The 16,895-nt window shown below is 44.8% G+C and overlaps 1 protein-coding gene across 1 annotated transcript in view; it reads right to left on the bottom strand.

Moving 5' to 3' along the window:
- ATP12A (ATPase H+/K+ transporting non-gastric alpha2 subunit) overlaps positions 1 to 16,895 on the bottom strand; it is a 127,169-nt gene that overhangs the window by 62,654 nt on the left and 47,620 nt on the right. Inside the window, exons 3-6 of the mRNA XM_078681821.1 lie at positions 4,246 to 4,305; positions 3,228 to 3,431; positions 2,537 to 2,650; positions 314 to 448 (exon numbers count right to left, since the gene is read on the bottom strand). Of these exons, the coding sequence (XP_078537947.1) occupies positions 314 to 448; positions 2,537 to 2,650; positions 3,228 to 3,431; positions 4,246 to 4,305 (513 nt within the window). The remainder of the gene's footprint in view (positions 1 to 313; positions 449 to 2,536; positions 2,651 to 3,227; positions 3,432 to 4,245; positions 4,306 to 16,895) is intronic.

Here is a 16,895-nt window from a genome sequence, read left to right on the forward strand (position 1 = left end):
ATATAGTATCCCCAGTACAATAACACACTTAGATGAATTTCTACATATGGTAAATAAGTAGTGTGATCCTCTATATGTCTACTCCCACTAACACGACAGCCATTCAAAAATGCTTTGTGTGGTTATAAACTTTGTATAGTTCAGACTCACCCCCTATGCCTGCTGGCATGCACATTCCCACTGGCACGATGGGTGTTTAAAATGCGAGACTTTGTTAAGAATGCGAACAGTGAAAATGTTGTTCCAAGAATATACATTTTACGCAAGTCTAAAGTTTCGAAAAGCATTTGCAATTTGAGCATGGCGTCCTCACCTTGCATCCCTGAGCGAAGAGCAGTCTCAGGTCGGCAGGGATTCGATCTCCTCCTTTGATCTCGACCAAGTCTCCCACCACCAGCTCAGTGGCCGGGATCTCACATTTTTCTCCATTTCGGGTGACGACGGCTTGCTGGAATGACACAAAAGCAAGTTTGCATCCCACTATCAGTCCTGCTTTTGTTAGTAGTTTTGAAAATGCTCCCTTCAATCAGTAGCTTGTTCGTTCGAAGTTTGGGTGCTTTTATTGCACAATGCGCAATGGGATAAACGCCCGTATTCAGTGGCGTAGCAAGGTCAGGTGGTACCCGGTGCGGAAAATTTCTTGTGTCACCCCTGGCTTGGCAAAATGGCAAAAATGCCATTTTGTCCCCACCGCACTCCCCTTCCTATGTATTTCACAGAGAACAGCAAAATATGGAAAAATATTTCACGCTTCCCTGTGAAATGTGGATTTCTTCATCATAATGATTGCCACAAAACCACTCGCGAAATATGTCTTTGTATTAAAAATTAATGCAAGGAACCATGTGGCTCTACAAAAATGGTGCAGAATACTACACCGGTATTTTGTGTAACGTTGTGTAATTTTTGTAGCTTTTTGGAAATTTTGCATAACGCCTGTAAAGGAAATATGTAAATTCCACCTAGGTATGGTATCCCAACTATGCGCTGAAAAATCTAATTATGTGGCACATTCTCTGGTACTATTATTTTCAACTATTTGAGCTAGAAACTCTGTTTTCAAATCCGCAAATTATGAGGTGAATTGTGTTGTAAATGTGTTAAAGCCATAATTATGTGGTAAATCCTGCAGTTAAAGAATCACTTTAATCCACTGGCCGCACATCATTTTCCATGTGTATCCATATATACACACACAAGCACACAGACAAACATATAATACCAAGTGTAAGCTAAATATGCTGTCTTCCAAATTTTGTGCAAATTCCTCAAAGGGTGCTAACATACGCAAATTAAAAATCCTTTTCTGATTTCAAGCTCTCTCTCTTTAGTTTAATCCTTCAAAACATGCAACACTATTTTTTTCAAATGCTAATCTCTCAAAAACTGCTGATCGGATTTTCACCAAATCAAGCAAAAACACTACTCCGAGTAAAGTACTACTCGCATGCCAAGTTTGATGCAATTTTGTTAAATGATTGAACAGATTATGCTGTAATGAAATGCAAAACTCTCTATGGCAGTTAAAATGGAAATAATCTGCTGTTCATGCTTGTAAATTCTAACCCTGGGCAAAGCACTATGCTACGCTCGCGTAATTTGCGAAGTTTGCACAACTTCGCACTACGCGAGATGCACGTAGCACAGTGCGAACATGCGTAGCGCAGCGTAGCGCAGCGTAGCGTAGTGCAGCGGTCACTTTTTTGCTTGTTCGCGGTCCTCAATGTCATGTTCGCGACCGCGAGCAAGCAAAATGACATCCCGGCGAGACTCTCAACGCGGGGAGGTCAGGTTTCTCATTGCGAGTGGTCGTGCATGCTCACGACCGCTCGCGATGAGAAACTACCAGTTCGCATTGAGAAAGCTGCCACTGAATTAAAAATCTACTCGAGCGGCAGAAAACTACAGCTCGCACTGTGCAAGATGCCGTTTTCAATAATTGCACAGTGCCGGATGCTTGTTCGCACTGTGCTATCATTGAAAATGAATCTTGCACAGTGCAAACATGCTACTATGCAGCTCGCGTAGTGCTACCTGAAGTTCGCGTAGTGCGAAGTGCACTTCGCGTAGCTTCGCGTAGCGCTACTTCGCAAACTACGCCCACCCTTAGTAAATTCAAGCTGGTCCCCTAGCAAGGAAGGTGCAGTGCAGGCTGATATAAACTTCCGACAATTCATGTAATTGGCCAGACATGATAAGGACACAAAGCAGTCAAAGCAGCGTTAATTTCAAACCAGAGGACAGATGACAGACGTTGGGCGATCAAGAGAACCATAACTCAATAAAGGAGTCATGGTTTCTTTCTTTGATTGCAACCGCTAATGATGGTTGCTTAGGAGCCAAGATTATGTATATTTCTTAATTCACCTTAATAATGTTGCACATCTGCCATTACTAGAGTCTGACATTCTGAAACAAAATATTTGTTAGGCCCTACAACAAAAGTAAAATGGCAGTTCTGATGTAGGGTGTTGTATGGGTGGGAGAGGTAGTGAAAACAAGATATGATATAAGAAAGAAAATAGCCACAACTTACCTGCGGAATCATTTTGTTAAAACTGGACATGATGTTTGTGCTCTTTGCCTCCTGGAAGTATGCGAAACATCCGGTCAGGATGACCACAACGGCCAAGACAATCCCTAAGTAGAGCTGTCGAATAAGATAAAAACATATTAGTAAGCCATTTGCTGTGGTCACTCAAGTATATTTTTGGCTCGAATAGCTTTCAGTCTCAGAGAAAATTCAGTCTGTAAGCATCAGAACCTGTGTTTGCAGTCTTGTCAAAAGGCCCTTCTGATTACCCAGCCAATGCACTGTCAAAAAGAAGCTTGGACAAGTCCATCAGTAGTGAGTGAGTGGGTGGGTGGGTGGATGGATGGATGGATATTGTATAGGAATTTGTCTCTCCGTCAGATAAGCCAAAATATGTTAGTCCATGGGCATTTAAATGTTAATGAATGCAGTGATGTAATGCAAATAGTCAAACCACCCTGAAATTTGCTGCAGCCGTTTACAATTGGAAAGAGGGATGAAATATGTATCATAAATGTTATACAAGTTGCACAGGCCAGAGGAAGACTTTTCTTGGACTCTTATTTCTCGGTCTGGTCCAACCATTTAGCATGTCCTTACCTGCCTTTTATGGCCTATTGTGAAGCAAAGCTTTTAAAACCAAGTAATGCAAAATTAATACTTTGTAACTAATGCAGGCATTGTTTGGACTTACATTATCTCTTGCCGTCGTGGGGTCTGCTGCATACTGGACAATGTATGCAATCTCGCATAGGATAGCCCCTGCCCACAGAAGGAGGGAGAAGCCCCCCACCATCTGCTTGAGAAACTTGATGATTTCCGGAGTCCCCTTGGGTGGGGTGAGCGAGTTGGGACCATCCCTGGCTAAGTACTCTGCTGCTCTTGCACTGGTGAGACCCTGCAACAGAAACAAGCGATGGTGGTATTTGTGCAGCCCAGCATAGATATGTGAAAATGATTTTGGGACAGAAGACTCTTTCTGACAGAAACCTTTACAGCGGGGGGACCTGTGACAGAGAAAACATTTTGATTGGGGGGAGGGGAATACCCCAAAAACATTGCAGGAGGAATCATGGACATACATGGAACTGTTAATTGGAGGACCCTTGACCGGTAGATACATAAAAATCAGGGGCCGCCTGGGCAGATAAAAATTCCAAGACCTAGGACCATTCAACAGAAGGAAACTTTGGGAGGATTCAATAGATGCACAAATGGAAATCACTGGGGAGCCAGTGCAGACACACAATTGAAACAGTGGTGCAGCCCCTAACCAATAAATAAGGGTAACACAGGTGGATTTGCATAAACACATAAGGGAACCCTGTGGGAACCTCATCGACATGCAAGGAGAACAGTGGCCTACTGAGCACACAAAGGGACATTCAGGGTTACTATTCATACAAACAAAGCAAATCATGGCGAATCCGCTCAGTCAGATGAAAAAATATTGGAAGGAGGTGCTACTGCACATAGAAGAAAATGTTTACATGGTTCTCCAGAGACACATAGGGCGATAAATGGGAACCCCTTTGCAGGCATGCAGTAAAACAATGCCAAAGCATCATAGTAATCAAGCACAGACAAAGATGGAAATGTCCAGTTTGTGCTAAGGTTTGCTGCATCAACATATGGACAGCTTTGAGATGCAATAGTTTGTCCAACTATATATTATACAGCTGGCGTATTTTGAGAATGTGTACCACTCATACCTTAAACTGACTGGTGGTGTACTTTTCTTCAAGTTCTTCAGCGCTCAGTTTGTGGTCCTCCTGTAATTTAAAGAAAACAATTACACTGATATAATATGAAAAGAAGCCTTTTGGTTTTGATATATGCAAAAACAACAGTAGATGGACAAAATGCAGAACAATGTCATACATCCACCCCAGTACAGAGATCTGGGCCTAAATCCATCGTTTTTTTGCTCACGATGCCATTCCAGTTTGAACCCAGCCAAATGCAAATCAGACTTGACCCTGTGCCTCATGGGAGCAGTCCAGCCCGAACTGCCAAGCCAGGTCCTCCCTGGACTGGAAGCAAGCATCCTAGGACCGATTTGGGGGTTTCAACCCTCTTCAGTCAGGATAGCTTGATTCTAAACTGGGGTGGCATGGTGAGCAAAAGAACGATGGGTTTAACCCAGATCTCTTGACTGGGGGTGAATGTATGATTCATTCAGCATTCCGTCCATCATTTGTTTGCGTAGCACCTTTGGTTTTGATGTGACATGGAAAGTTTTGTTTTCAAAATGCAGGAAACAGCGGACCTCAATCTTCTAATGGAGTCAGCAAGATCCCTGGCTGACTTCCATCTGCATTAGAGCATATTCGTGATAGCAAGCTGCATTCCTGGCAACCCTGCCATGAGGGGAGGCCATGAGAACCGAAACAACAAGGCAGTACCACCACCTAAATAACCTGGACACTGTTGGCTGCTGGAGAAGATTTGCGGGCAAGTTACTGCAGGGCAAACGCCAACACGCATCCAACACAGGTGATTGCCCCACGGTGAGTGTTGTTGTCTTTTCTTTTTTTTTTTTACAGGTGGTGCCTCCAGATAGTCCCATATCCCCACTGCCCTTCCCACCCTGCCCGCCAGCGTTTTGCCACGTCCAACTGTAGCACTGTTTAATTAGGTGCTGCTGTGCAAGCAGTGGCATGTCCATTGGCAAAAAAAATAGTACAGGGTCCAGATAATGTTGGCGCAGATGTGACAGGATAATTCTCTGCTGTGGTTTATGCACAATATCAGGGAGCCGCTCTTCCAAAAAGGAGGAGCCATCATCTTGCTGAGCACATTCGAGCGGGAGAGGGTGATATTACTGGGCAAGTAAAAGTATTCTGAGAATCTGACTGTGGGAGACACAAAATAATTTTTATTAAGAGACGTCTTGTTCCTCCCTGCCCTGATCACAATCATATCCTATTTTGGCTAACATCAAGGTATGAAGAAACTGAAAAAGGTATGTTCTTGAAAAATAATTCCTTAAACCTATGTCAATATCCTTGACAGGCAATGAGGTAGAGGACTCAGGCTCTGAACTCTAAAGTGATTGAAAAATTCCAGATTGAAGAATGAGGACATGACTCAGATTGCTTTGCTGGAGATGTTCCATAAAAATGTTGATTGACATTGAAGGGAAGACAGTTAATTTATATTGAGGAGTACACAGTGAAATGTGGATAATGCCAACATTGCAATCTGCAACTAGATTTCCATTTCGATCCTTAAGGTATACACCCAACAACACACTGTGGTGGCTAGGTCTACAAACCTACAAGTCAATGGGTCCTTTGTAGATTCTTGGCTGAATCTCCCAACACCTCTTGGCAGTCTTGTGTTGTCTGCACCACAGGAAACTATAGTAGTTCTCTGTTGAGGCTAAGTTTACAGCCACTGAACCTCTTGGGAAACTTCTAAAAATGCTAGGTCTACCTTCTCTGTGGCTCGTGATAATCCTGCAGATGGTAGGACCACAGCCCCCTCCAACTCATGCTAGTCCTCCATGATTGTTAATTCTACAGCCTCTACAACTCTCTGACATCTTCTGCGAATACTTAGCCTACAGGTCGTTCACTGCAGGCAAGTTGTCTGTAGATGCTGAGGCTAAACTCCTCACAAAACTTGGTATTCTTCCTTTGATGTAGGGTCTACAGCCCCTACAATGCATGAATACCTATTGTGAAGGCTAGAACTACATCCCCTACAAAATATTGTAGTCCTCTGTGATCATTAGGTCTTCAGCCACTACACCTCATGGCAGCCTTATGTAGTGGTTACGTCCCCAGCTCCCTCAACATATGGTAGTCCTTTAAAGATGCTATATTTGCAGCACAAACGTCCTTTGAGTGCCCAGTTTACCATCCGTACAACACATATTTGTTCTTTGTACGGATTTAGTCTGCATCATGTAAATACCATGGCATTACTCCATGACAGTTTCTTCTACAGGTCTCAGTTTTCCTGTGTAAAGTCAACTCTGGAGCCCATGCAATAACTTTCTGGGATGGCCTTTTCAGCCAATGAGATTCCTTGTGGGCCTGCCTTTACACCGCATGTAGACAGACCACAGGTACAGCCAATGATGTAACATACTGGTTTACAATGCATGATTTTCCATTTTGAGGCAAGATGTGCCGCTCATTATATTCATGTTTGGGGACTAGCAGCAGCGGCTCCTCCGCTATGGCAGAGGATTGTCGCCCCACTGCTTTAAAGCAGTGCAAAAGAAAAAAGAAAATGATAACAACGGAGCATTCTTATCATTTCATTTTTTTTCTATTGCAATTGCCACGGTGCCAGGTTAGGGCGGGCAGGTCTGGGCTGGGCTCCCCGCATCACAGGGAGGAGGAGTGGCTGCTTCTGCTGCACCTAAAGTACACATGACTGTTTGGCAGGTCCTCTTGGGCCAGCCAAATAGTCATGCTCACTTCTCATGATCTCCACCCAGGCTGTATTACAGTCTGGGTGGAGAACATGCCCAGGCTTCCACTCTCTCTCTGAACGCCAAACCACGTCACTCAGACAAATCAGGTTGCTGCTACTAGCAGCATCGTGATTGGTCAGGAGAGTCTGGAAGCCTGTGTGCTCCCTATTCTTGGTTCCTGACTTGCAAAGGAGAGGCGGCGACTTACGATGGCTGGCGACGGCACCAGCAGGTAAGTTCTATTTTTTCTTTATTGTCCCCCCCACTCAGTCTCCTACCAGCTACCATTGGGAGCTGGCAAAGCACTTCTCCTGTATTGTGGTGGGTCAGCAGCCCTGGGTGTTCACTGTGATATTAGGTCTACATCCTGCAATATTCCTGTGTGCGTGGTTATTTTTATATCAACTACAGCACTTGATATTTCTATGTTAAGGTTAATGGCTGAAGCAACTCCGACGTGGGGCACAGATGTACAATACTGTGGTTGATCTTCATGGGGTTGTGCTCCAAAAATGGTGATAGTCCCCTGTGGCTAGATTAGCAGCTTGTGGCATTCTTCATAGGATCCATGCAATGATGTTTATCCCTGGTAAAATGTTGGCCATGGCATAACGGTGGGATTGTATGGCATATTATCTGCATCCATGAAATGAAAGTGGCGATCTTTTGAATGATGCTAGCCCTGATAGAATGGTAATCTGTTTGACATAATTAAACACCCATGACACAGTGGTGCCACCCCATTATATAGCAATGATTCTGAAATGGTGATAATTCTTGGAATATTGTAGGTTTCCGTTGCACAAGCATGCCACATCCTGGCATATGTTTACCTTAGCACAATGTTGGCAATTCCTGGTATGTTTTGAACATCCATGGCACAATGCTGGCTGTGCCTGTATTGTGATAATTCTCGTAATATTGTGGACATCCATTCCTCAATTGTGGTAATTTTTTATATATTGAACACATCCCTGGCACCCAAACCTAATATATTCTGATTCCTGTATCATTGCGCTAGTGCACGCCACATTGTGGTATGGATTGATGGTGTCTTCCCTGGTGTAAAGCTGGTGCTGACTTAATGGTGGTAATTCCTGGCATATTCTCACAATAATGGTATGGTGGTGCCAAGTCACAAATGTAAATAATGTTGAATATATTAAAGTTCAAGAAGCTGTATGCACTGAAAAACGGAACCAGTGCAAGTGAACACAGCAGTGAGTACATTAGTGTGCATGGTTAGAAAACTATCTTTCCAATACCCACCACGACTGATGTGTGTTGCCAATGATCTGGTTTTGAAGAGAGAGTTGGTCAAAGCAAAACCTGTCACATTTGTAAATGTTTGGGTTTTTTCTTGCGACATTTGTATATTGATCTACAATCAATAGTATTCATGTGTGAGGACTATGTCTGCAGCCAGTTGCTCCTTTGCATGTGTTACATCCATGCCCTTGCATACCTCTGTATTCATATGCTTTATATATAATGTACCACATCTCCATATATAACAAATTATCCCCATTGACATTAATGTGTAGATTCTAATTCTCAGTATTTATTTAGGGTGAACGATCAGCATCCCATTCAATGCCTAGGTCTACCTCTATTTTCATAGCACCCATATTATATCTGAGTCAAACTATTTGCTACAGTTTCTGAGGCTCTTGGTATTCCATTGTGTTTGCTAGGTCCATATCAGATGTCAAACCAAAGTGGCGACTAGGCCACCAAGGTACAATATCCCTGAGTGGGTGGTAAATCTACAGCCCATATCTCAATCAATCAATCCATCCGGAGTTTATATATGCACGGCTATTCACTCGTGAGGGCCTCAAGAGCTAAGTGTGAGATTAGGCCTTGAATGTATGATATCCCTATTTGATATATTTGTCTACAGGCAATGGAACCCCATTGTGGGGGGCAGGTCTTGAACGTAAAATAAATTACCTTATGCAGGTTCAAGGTCCTCAGCCCATGGTAAAACAGAGTGAGGGATAGGTCGTCAAGTTATGAACTTCCCTTGTACGCACTCTGTCTACAGCCATGCCATACCAGTGGGGTAGCTAGGTTTTCAATTTATGATATACCAATTTCAAAAGCCCTGTTTACACTATGTGCATGCTTTGACTACCACACATGGTATTCCTCTGGGGACAGCTCGTTTTACTTTTAGGAGTGGACTAGGTCTCTATCCAGAGGTACCCCTGTGTAGAGTTAAGATTTGCAAACCATAATAAGTGTAAGCACAGTGACACGCAGTGGATAGCCAGAATATGAAAAGGTTCTGCAACATCCAATGGCAGTCAAGAAAATTAAAAAAACTGCGAACAGTGACAGACATTGGGAGATCAGATTATCAAAATTATGTGTGCAGCAGTAACACCAAACTGTTCTGAACATGCCAATAGCTGTGCTGCATTCAGATACTTGTGAGTGTGATAATAATTGTTTTTTAGCAATACCCAGTGACTATTATTAGAATGGCAGTAGTTGTATAGTGCTTAATTTGAGCCAGTGGTTTTTGGTGCTCGGTACCAGCACTTAATTGTCAACACCGCACTTATGACAGTTTGCCACATGGTGGCACTGTTAGACTAATTTCAACTTAAGTACAACCACAGCTGTTTATCAATTCAATAGACCAAATAAATGACTAATACTTGCCGCCCAAGCCAGTCTTATGGCTTTCAGGGCCTGGAATAGTCTGAATTGTTACACTTGTAGGATTGTGCTGGTTAGCAGTTGTGTTGGTACTGTCATTGACAGTGCTGGCAGGGGCAATTGGTGGTGCAAGCTGCAGTGGCCTCCTGAAAAGGGCCCTGGAACTTATGTTATTACAAATGAAACACTGTGTAGCACTGGCAGCTATTTGCTAAAATGAGATTAACAACCGGGTGTGAAGCAGTTTCACCCAGGGCAGAGGCGCTGGTAACTACAGGGTGGGTGGGGCTAGAGAAAGCCCCTTGAGAATTGGTTGTGCGCAGTACACGCATAGAGGCGCCTTCGTTTTAATGGGTTATTTCTCTCTGAAGAGAAGATAGTGGCTATGAAATTTTCATAGGACCTAACGCAATCAATAACCCCTCCCCCATCCCATGGTTTAGTAGTAAAAACAAGCAGTTACAATGCAACAGTCTCAGTTTTGCAAAAGTTAGAGCTATTGGAATTGTAAATGACAATTTTTTTATTTATGTGTTTGTTTTGAAAACAGATAAATAAATGGCATTGTCATTTATAATGCCAATAGCTTAATCTCTCGCAAATGCAAGACCTATTGCATTTGCACCCACACACACAGAGACACACACACACACACAAAGCCACACACACACACACATAGATGTGGTGGATGTGGTGGATGTGGTGGATGGGGTGGTGTTGGATGTGGTGGTGGTGGATGATGTGGTGGTGGTGGATGTGGTGGTGGATGTGGTGGTGGTGGATGTGGTGGTGGTGGATGTGGTGGTGGTGTTGGTGGATGTGGTGGTGGTAGTGGTGGATGTGGTGGTGGTGGATGTGGTGGTGGAAGTGGTGGATGTGGTGGTGGTGGATGTGGTGGATGTGGTGGTGGTGGATGTGGCGGTGGTGGATGTGGTGGATGTGGTGGTGGATGTGGTGGTGGATGTGGTGGTGGTGGTGGTGGGTGTGGTGCTGGTGGTGGCGGATGTGTTGGTGGTGGATGTGGTGGTGGTGGATGTGGTGGATGTGGTGGTAGAGGTGGATGTGGTGGTGGTGGACGTGGTGGTGGTGGACGTGGTGGATGTGGCGGTGGTCTTTTAATTACTTAACATCACGCCATATATTGACAACAATGTGTGTGTCGAGTGGGAAGTCTGCTGAAAGTTTACTTCCCAGACTATTAACAATAAAAGAGCCTGTCGCCCTCATTGAAATAGTCACGTGCTGGTGGTGGTACCAAAGCCACCTGTCCGTAAACACTGAAAGCACCTTGTTTTAAACCCAACCCTTATTTAACCTCCCAGACACCTACAGCCATCAAACGTGCAATATTTACAGCAGCCTATTTTTACATGATCTCAAGTGAGGGTTTGCCACAGAAAAGATTGCTTGTTTGTTTTCCCTATTGGTTTTCACCAGGTTGAGCAGTGCGCTAAGTTGGGCCAAATGGGAAATACAAACGTTTGACCCAAGGGGCCATTAGGAACAGCTGGTTGTTGAATTAACTTCGCTCCGCAAAAAAAACACAAGACTTTTAATTTCCACAGCCGTGAGAGCAGGGTGGAGCTCACCGCTGATCTTGGGGTAAAACCAATAGAGCTGACAAGACCAGGCAGTGAGTGCTCAGCACTTCGAGCGAGCTAGCCGCACACTATTCTTGGGGTGAAAGCACGGAGGATGACAAGAGCGGGTGCCTATAAAATGAAGACATCCATCAAGCAGAGACTGTGCTAACGAAAATGTATACTTACTCGTGTCAGCCTGGCAGACTGAAGGCTCTGAAGCAGGGAAGGGGCGGGGATCCTCCAGGGGCCAGAACTCTCGCAGATCACCCCCACCATGCCACGTGCAGAGTCTGGACACCTAACTCCCCGGTTAAGTCGGTCCGTGTATGCAACCGAGAGGAGGGGAGAGTAGTGGCTGCCTGCAGCCAGCGTTGCTCTACTGTTACTGCCTGATCCCAGGTTTCCCGCAGCCTGCCTGCCTGCTGCAGGAGCTCTCACAGGACACAACCTGCAAAAACGTTTAGAGCGGCGCTGAAGAGGGGGCGCATAGTAATGCATAAAATGAGTTAGTAGAAAAGTGACGGGTAGGAAGAGCAGTCGATGTTACCAAAAAGGCAGATGCGATTCGGCAAAAACACTGACGAATAATATATGATGTGGTACGAAGACATGTAAATATTATATAATAGAAAATGTGGGTCCCCATCTAATCACTGCCGATCGTTGTATCCTGTGGTGCACACCACTAATTATAGGCATAATTTAATGCAGTTGGAATAATCTTTCTCAAGAGTTGTCGAGTCTGTTTGTAGTGCTCAGTGATAGATCGAGGGTTTTGCAGAACACAGGCATTATAATAAGATCGTGCTTTTGCCTTTGGAAATTTGACCACGTTTTGAGGTTAAATCGATAAGTGTCATGGACGCAGTGTGGGGCGCTCGCCATTTGTCTCTAAGCCCCGGCCTTTTCAGACTGGGGGGCGTGTTTTTGACTTTCTTTCTAGGATGTAAACAACAGTCAAAAACACACCCCCCAGTCTGAAAAGGACAGGGTTTAGAGACAAATCGTTCTTCTTTCTATCTAAGCCCGGTCCTTTTCAGACGGGGGTGCGTGTTTTTGACTGTTGTTTACAGCCTAGAAAGAAAGTAAAAAAACACGCCCCCCAATCCGAAAAGGATGGGGCTTAGATCGAAATAAGAACGTCACTAGGACCTCTTCTCCAATGGCTGGCCACCATTTAGGAGGCCAGCCAATGGAGAAGAGGGGCGGGGCTTAACCCTTGCTAGTGAAGTACACTAAAGTCATTAAATCTCGCGAGCTCGAGTGCGCATGTGCTCACCCGACGCCACGCGAGACCTAAAAAAGGGATACTTGTATGATTGGGGTGAAGTGTGCCCCTCGCATCCCTGAGCCCTGACCCCACTGCACTGGCTGCACTAGTTACAGCTAAACACCTGAGAGAAGGACTAAAAATATTTCTTAAAGAGTAAAGTCACCGTTTCTCATTCTAAGGGCTAGTTTACATTCCAAAAGTATTAGTAAATTAGTGGTGTCGATGTCGCTGGAGAATGCAGTGCTCGGTTTGACTGGAGGCAGGGAAGGTGGAGGAGAGAGCCCGGGGCTACACAAAACTTGATTGAAATGAAAACTAACCGGCAAAACTGGAAATATGGGCTTCGGTGCCCCCAGATCAGGGGACGAAATACAATCTTCCACGACGCCACTTGTTTACTAACTCTGGGGTGTAAACATTTTGCTTCATATTGTGTGATACAGGAAAGGGGAATAATACACCATTATGATATTTTTTGTGGTATTTTCATTAAATAAAACCATCAGTACAGCATTACAGTAACGTAATGAGCACGGTACAGGATGTGTTTCATTCCCAAAAGGTCTATTATGTGCCAGAACAAACAATTCACACCCGTTTAACAGTGTAACAGCATAAAACACTATGAAACTTTATGAAACATTACAAAACATTATAAGTAGGCCAGGCCATAGACATTGTTCGACTGCAGGATCCTTGAGTGATCTGAAAAAGTCAGGGTTAATCCAATCAGGACGGAAGCAATATCCATTTTAGATGGACTCTGAAAACTTTCAAAGCAAATCAGAATCGTAAGGAAAGTTACACAAATAGACCAGGTCCCGGCTGACCTCGTCAAGTCCAACTATACAAATCAGATAGCATCCAGGCTACTAAGCGCCTGCTGATTTTGGCCATCCAGACCAAACAGAAGACACATTATATACATGAACCGGAAATGGAAAACATTTGGGGCGGCCATATTGAGTAAAAATAACAGAGAAGGCAGTAGGCTGGGGCGTGTACACATGTGTGAGGATGATAAGTATAAAGATAGCACGTGGGACGGGGGCTGTCAATGTTAGTGCCAGTCGATTGGGGTGTGGGTGGGTGTGGTAAGGGTCCGGTCGTGGGGAAAGTTCGGAAGATGGTCTCAACCGCAGGGGAGGGGGATACACCGTAGTTGGATGGATCCTTGTCGAGTAGTGGGTGCAGGGCTCGGAGTCGGGGTACCACGTGGGTGGACAGCGTCCCCCCACTTATTTTACCGGGTTGACGCAATCCCCCCTGCCCAAAAGTGCCATGAAGTATTCAAGAAGTACGCAACGCTTTTACTTTCAGGGTCCGGCAATAACAACTAAGTGGTACATTTACATTTTGCACTTGGCTTGAAGTCTGCCACCATATTGCGATGCGAAGTTGCTAGCCGCCAGGTTATATCAGGTGCCAAATGTAGCGGAACTCCCTGTAATGATAGGGGACTACTTTTGTGACGTCACTTCCTGTCGTGACGTCACTTCCTATGACACCACATAACTTGGGCGTCCCCCCACTTCTTTTTTTAGGACTTGTGCCCTGAGTGGGTGGGGGGGACTTTTGGAGAATGAAGGGGGGGTAAGTCTGTGTACGTTCAATGTGTAAAAGAAGGGATGTGATGGATCAGGGTATATCGCCATTGTAGTCAAGGAAGGGCAACCAAATGGCATCAAAATGGCCGCCTTATCCTGGAGTCAGTAATTGAATCATTCGTGCTACCTTGAACACTCAGGCAGCCAATCATCATGCGTGGGTAAGTGGGGGGAGTGCCATAGACAAAGAATGCAGCAGTGGCGATAGCCGTCGCCAGTAGCCTCCGTTCGTGATTCGTGAGGTCAGATGCCTTGTGTATCATATAACATGATCAGAAGGCGGGTAAGTGGGAGGGATAAGTCTGAAATGCGTGTTGCCTGTTTCATTCCATAGCGTTATAAAAACGGGGAAACCGAAAACCACTGGGACCTGGGTATAAGACAGTATAATAAGGGGTGGTCCCAGTAAATATACATCAAATAGTGTCAAGAAACATATATAATCATGCACAAACAAAATCTAAAAATGAATAAACGTAATTTTGCAACAGTGTTATTTAATCACACTGAACACAAGTTTCAATTGAGAAGACATTAAAAGATTTTTGCAAGTGCCCAGCTGGAAAAGGGAAAAGGAATAAGGAAAAGTTGGTGATTTGGGTGAGAGTAGTGGGGTACGTGAAGTTAGAGTATAGTGCGTGTCATACTTTTACTATCCAATTGGCATGTCATTTAAGCCAAAAGATTAAACAGATTAAACAATTCCAATGATTAGTACAGTATATCACATAGCCATGTATGGAAAGCAACAAATCGCAGTACAACAAGTACTGTTGATAGTACTGGCAACAATGGAGTGTCGACGTTTCCCATCAAAACCGACTCAGACTTGAGTCTTGCGGTGTTGCAGCTGCAGGTACTGCAGGATTGGGAGTTGGGAAATGGGAAATAAGTTTGCAGAAAATCAAATGATTTCAGCATCCTGTCATGGACCACGTCTCCCAGGGTGAAGATCCCTGCTGATTCCCATTCTCTCCAGTATATTGGTCAGTTGCTCACTTGTATGGCAGCATTATTCCAGAGGGGTGCCTGGATGTGGAGGCATGCAGGGCTGTGCAGCTATCTGTGTATGTGATTCCAAATTCACACCATACTTTGTGCTATAGGGTTGTGGGTGAGTCTTGAGGAGGCACCATGTTTATAGAGTATGTCCAGGCCAGTGGCACTGCCAGTACCAGGCAAGCCCTGAAGAGGAGATCAGCTACTCCAGGGCCCAGGTAGGAGAGTTGGGCTAGATGTAGGGTCTTCTAGTAAAGTTCTATATAAGGTGTTGCCAGTCCCCCATTCTTCCTGTTTGCTGTCGGTTTGGAAAAAGACAATCGAAGTCTCATGTCACCCCATATAAATGATTTACTATCCCAGTCTCACTCGCAATATGGGCGTCCTGATAATGAGCAGCTGCATATCGGAGACATACGTTAAGCAAGGGCTATCACCATTTTGACTGCCTGTCACCTTCTCCAAAGAGACATGTTGAGGTGGGTCCATTTTGCAAAATCTGCTTTCATTTCGGTAATAAGGGGATCCAGGTTATACGAGATCATGTTTTCTTGACCCCCATTAACGAGGGTTCCCAGATATTTAAGTCTGTTTTGTTTCCACTGAAATGGAAAACCAGCAATGGGCACTTTTATCTTGGCCCTAGACATGGGTGGTGCTTTGCTTTTGCCCCAGTTATCCTTACACCCCGAGATCCGCAAGAAAGACTAAATCACAGACATTAAAGTCTGTAGTGTTCTGCCAGTGTCTTGCAGGGTAAGCAGTATGTGATCTGCGTATAACAGTATTTTGGCTTCGCTCATGGAGGTATTCTTGCTATTCTGGGGGATTGGCTAATCGTCACTGTAAGTGGAGCCATGGCCAGTAGAAGCAGCAATGGGGAGAGGGGAAAACCCTGTCTCACTCCTCTACATACTGCAATGACGGCAAACAAGAAACTACCACAATTGACCTGAGTTGTGGGTGAAGTATAGCGCCAAAGACCTTGGAGATGAAATCGTCTCCGAAACAAAACCAGTGGAGGGTCCTGAATAAGTACCCCCACTCAATGTTGGTGAAAGCCGTTTTGACATTGAGGGAAAGGGGGATCGTGGCTTCCGAAGATGTATTGGAGAGTCAGAAGAGGTATGCCTGGGTGCGTAGATAAATTCAGAAGGATCTGCCAGGGACAACACCCACTTGTGTGTCATTAATAAGGGTTGGGTTGACTCATCTGAGTCTGGATGGAAGCAAACTGGCTTGGATTTTCACGTCTGTATTTAAAATTGAAATCCACATTGTAGTGAGTCTTACTCTTTGCCTGGTTTGGGCAATACATTTGTGAAGGCTTTGTAAGATGTATGGGAGACAGACCATGTCAGATTCACTTACTGGAAATGCAGCATGGAGTACATCCACTGGTTATATGATAGAGGCACACATGGCTAAGCCACGTGTGCCTCTACCACATGGCCAGAACCATGAATGTGTCTTAACCACTCATTCCTTTACCATCCATGCCTTTACCATGCAAGTGTGTTGCGAAGGCATGAATGGTAAGGGGATATGCGTGGTTAACTTTGCCACTACTCCGACCTCCCACCCCGCCTTAAGCCCTAAATTACCAAACCCCTACTAGCCCCCTCCTGCCCTGAGACAAAAAAGTGTGCTGAAAATTACCCCTTGCCCTCCCCCTGCCCTGCCCTGAGACCTAAAATCCTGCCCCTTAACATACACTATCCCGACCCCCGCTCCCTGTGCTGTCCCTAAAACTACCCCAATCCCTTCCACTGCCCTGAGGCCTAAAACCCTGCCCCCAAATAAG

This window comes from Lissotriton helveticus, chromosome 3_1, assembly GCF_964261635.1.
Source record: "Lissotriton helveticus chromosome 3_1, aLisHel1.1, whole genome shotgun sequence".
Taxonomy (NCBI): Eukaryota; Metazoa; Chordata; class Amphibia; order Caudata; family Salamandridae; genus Lissotriton; species Lissotriton helveticus.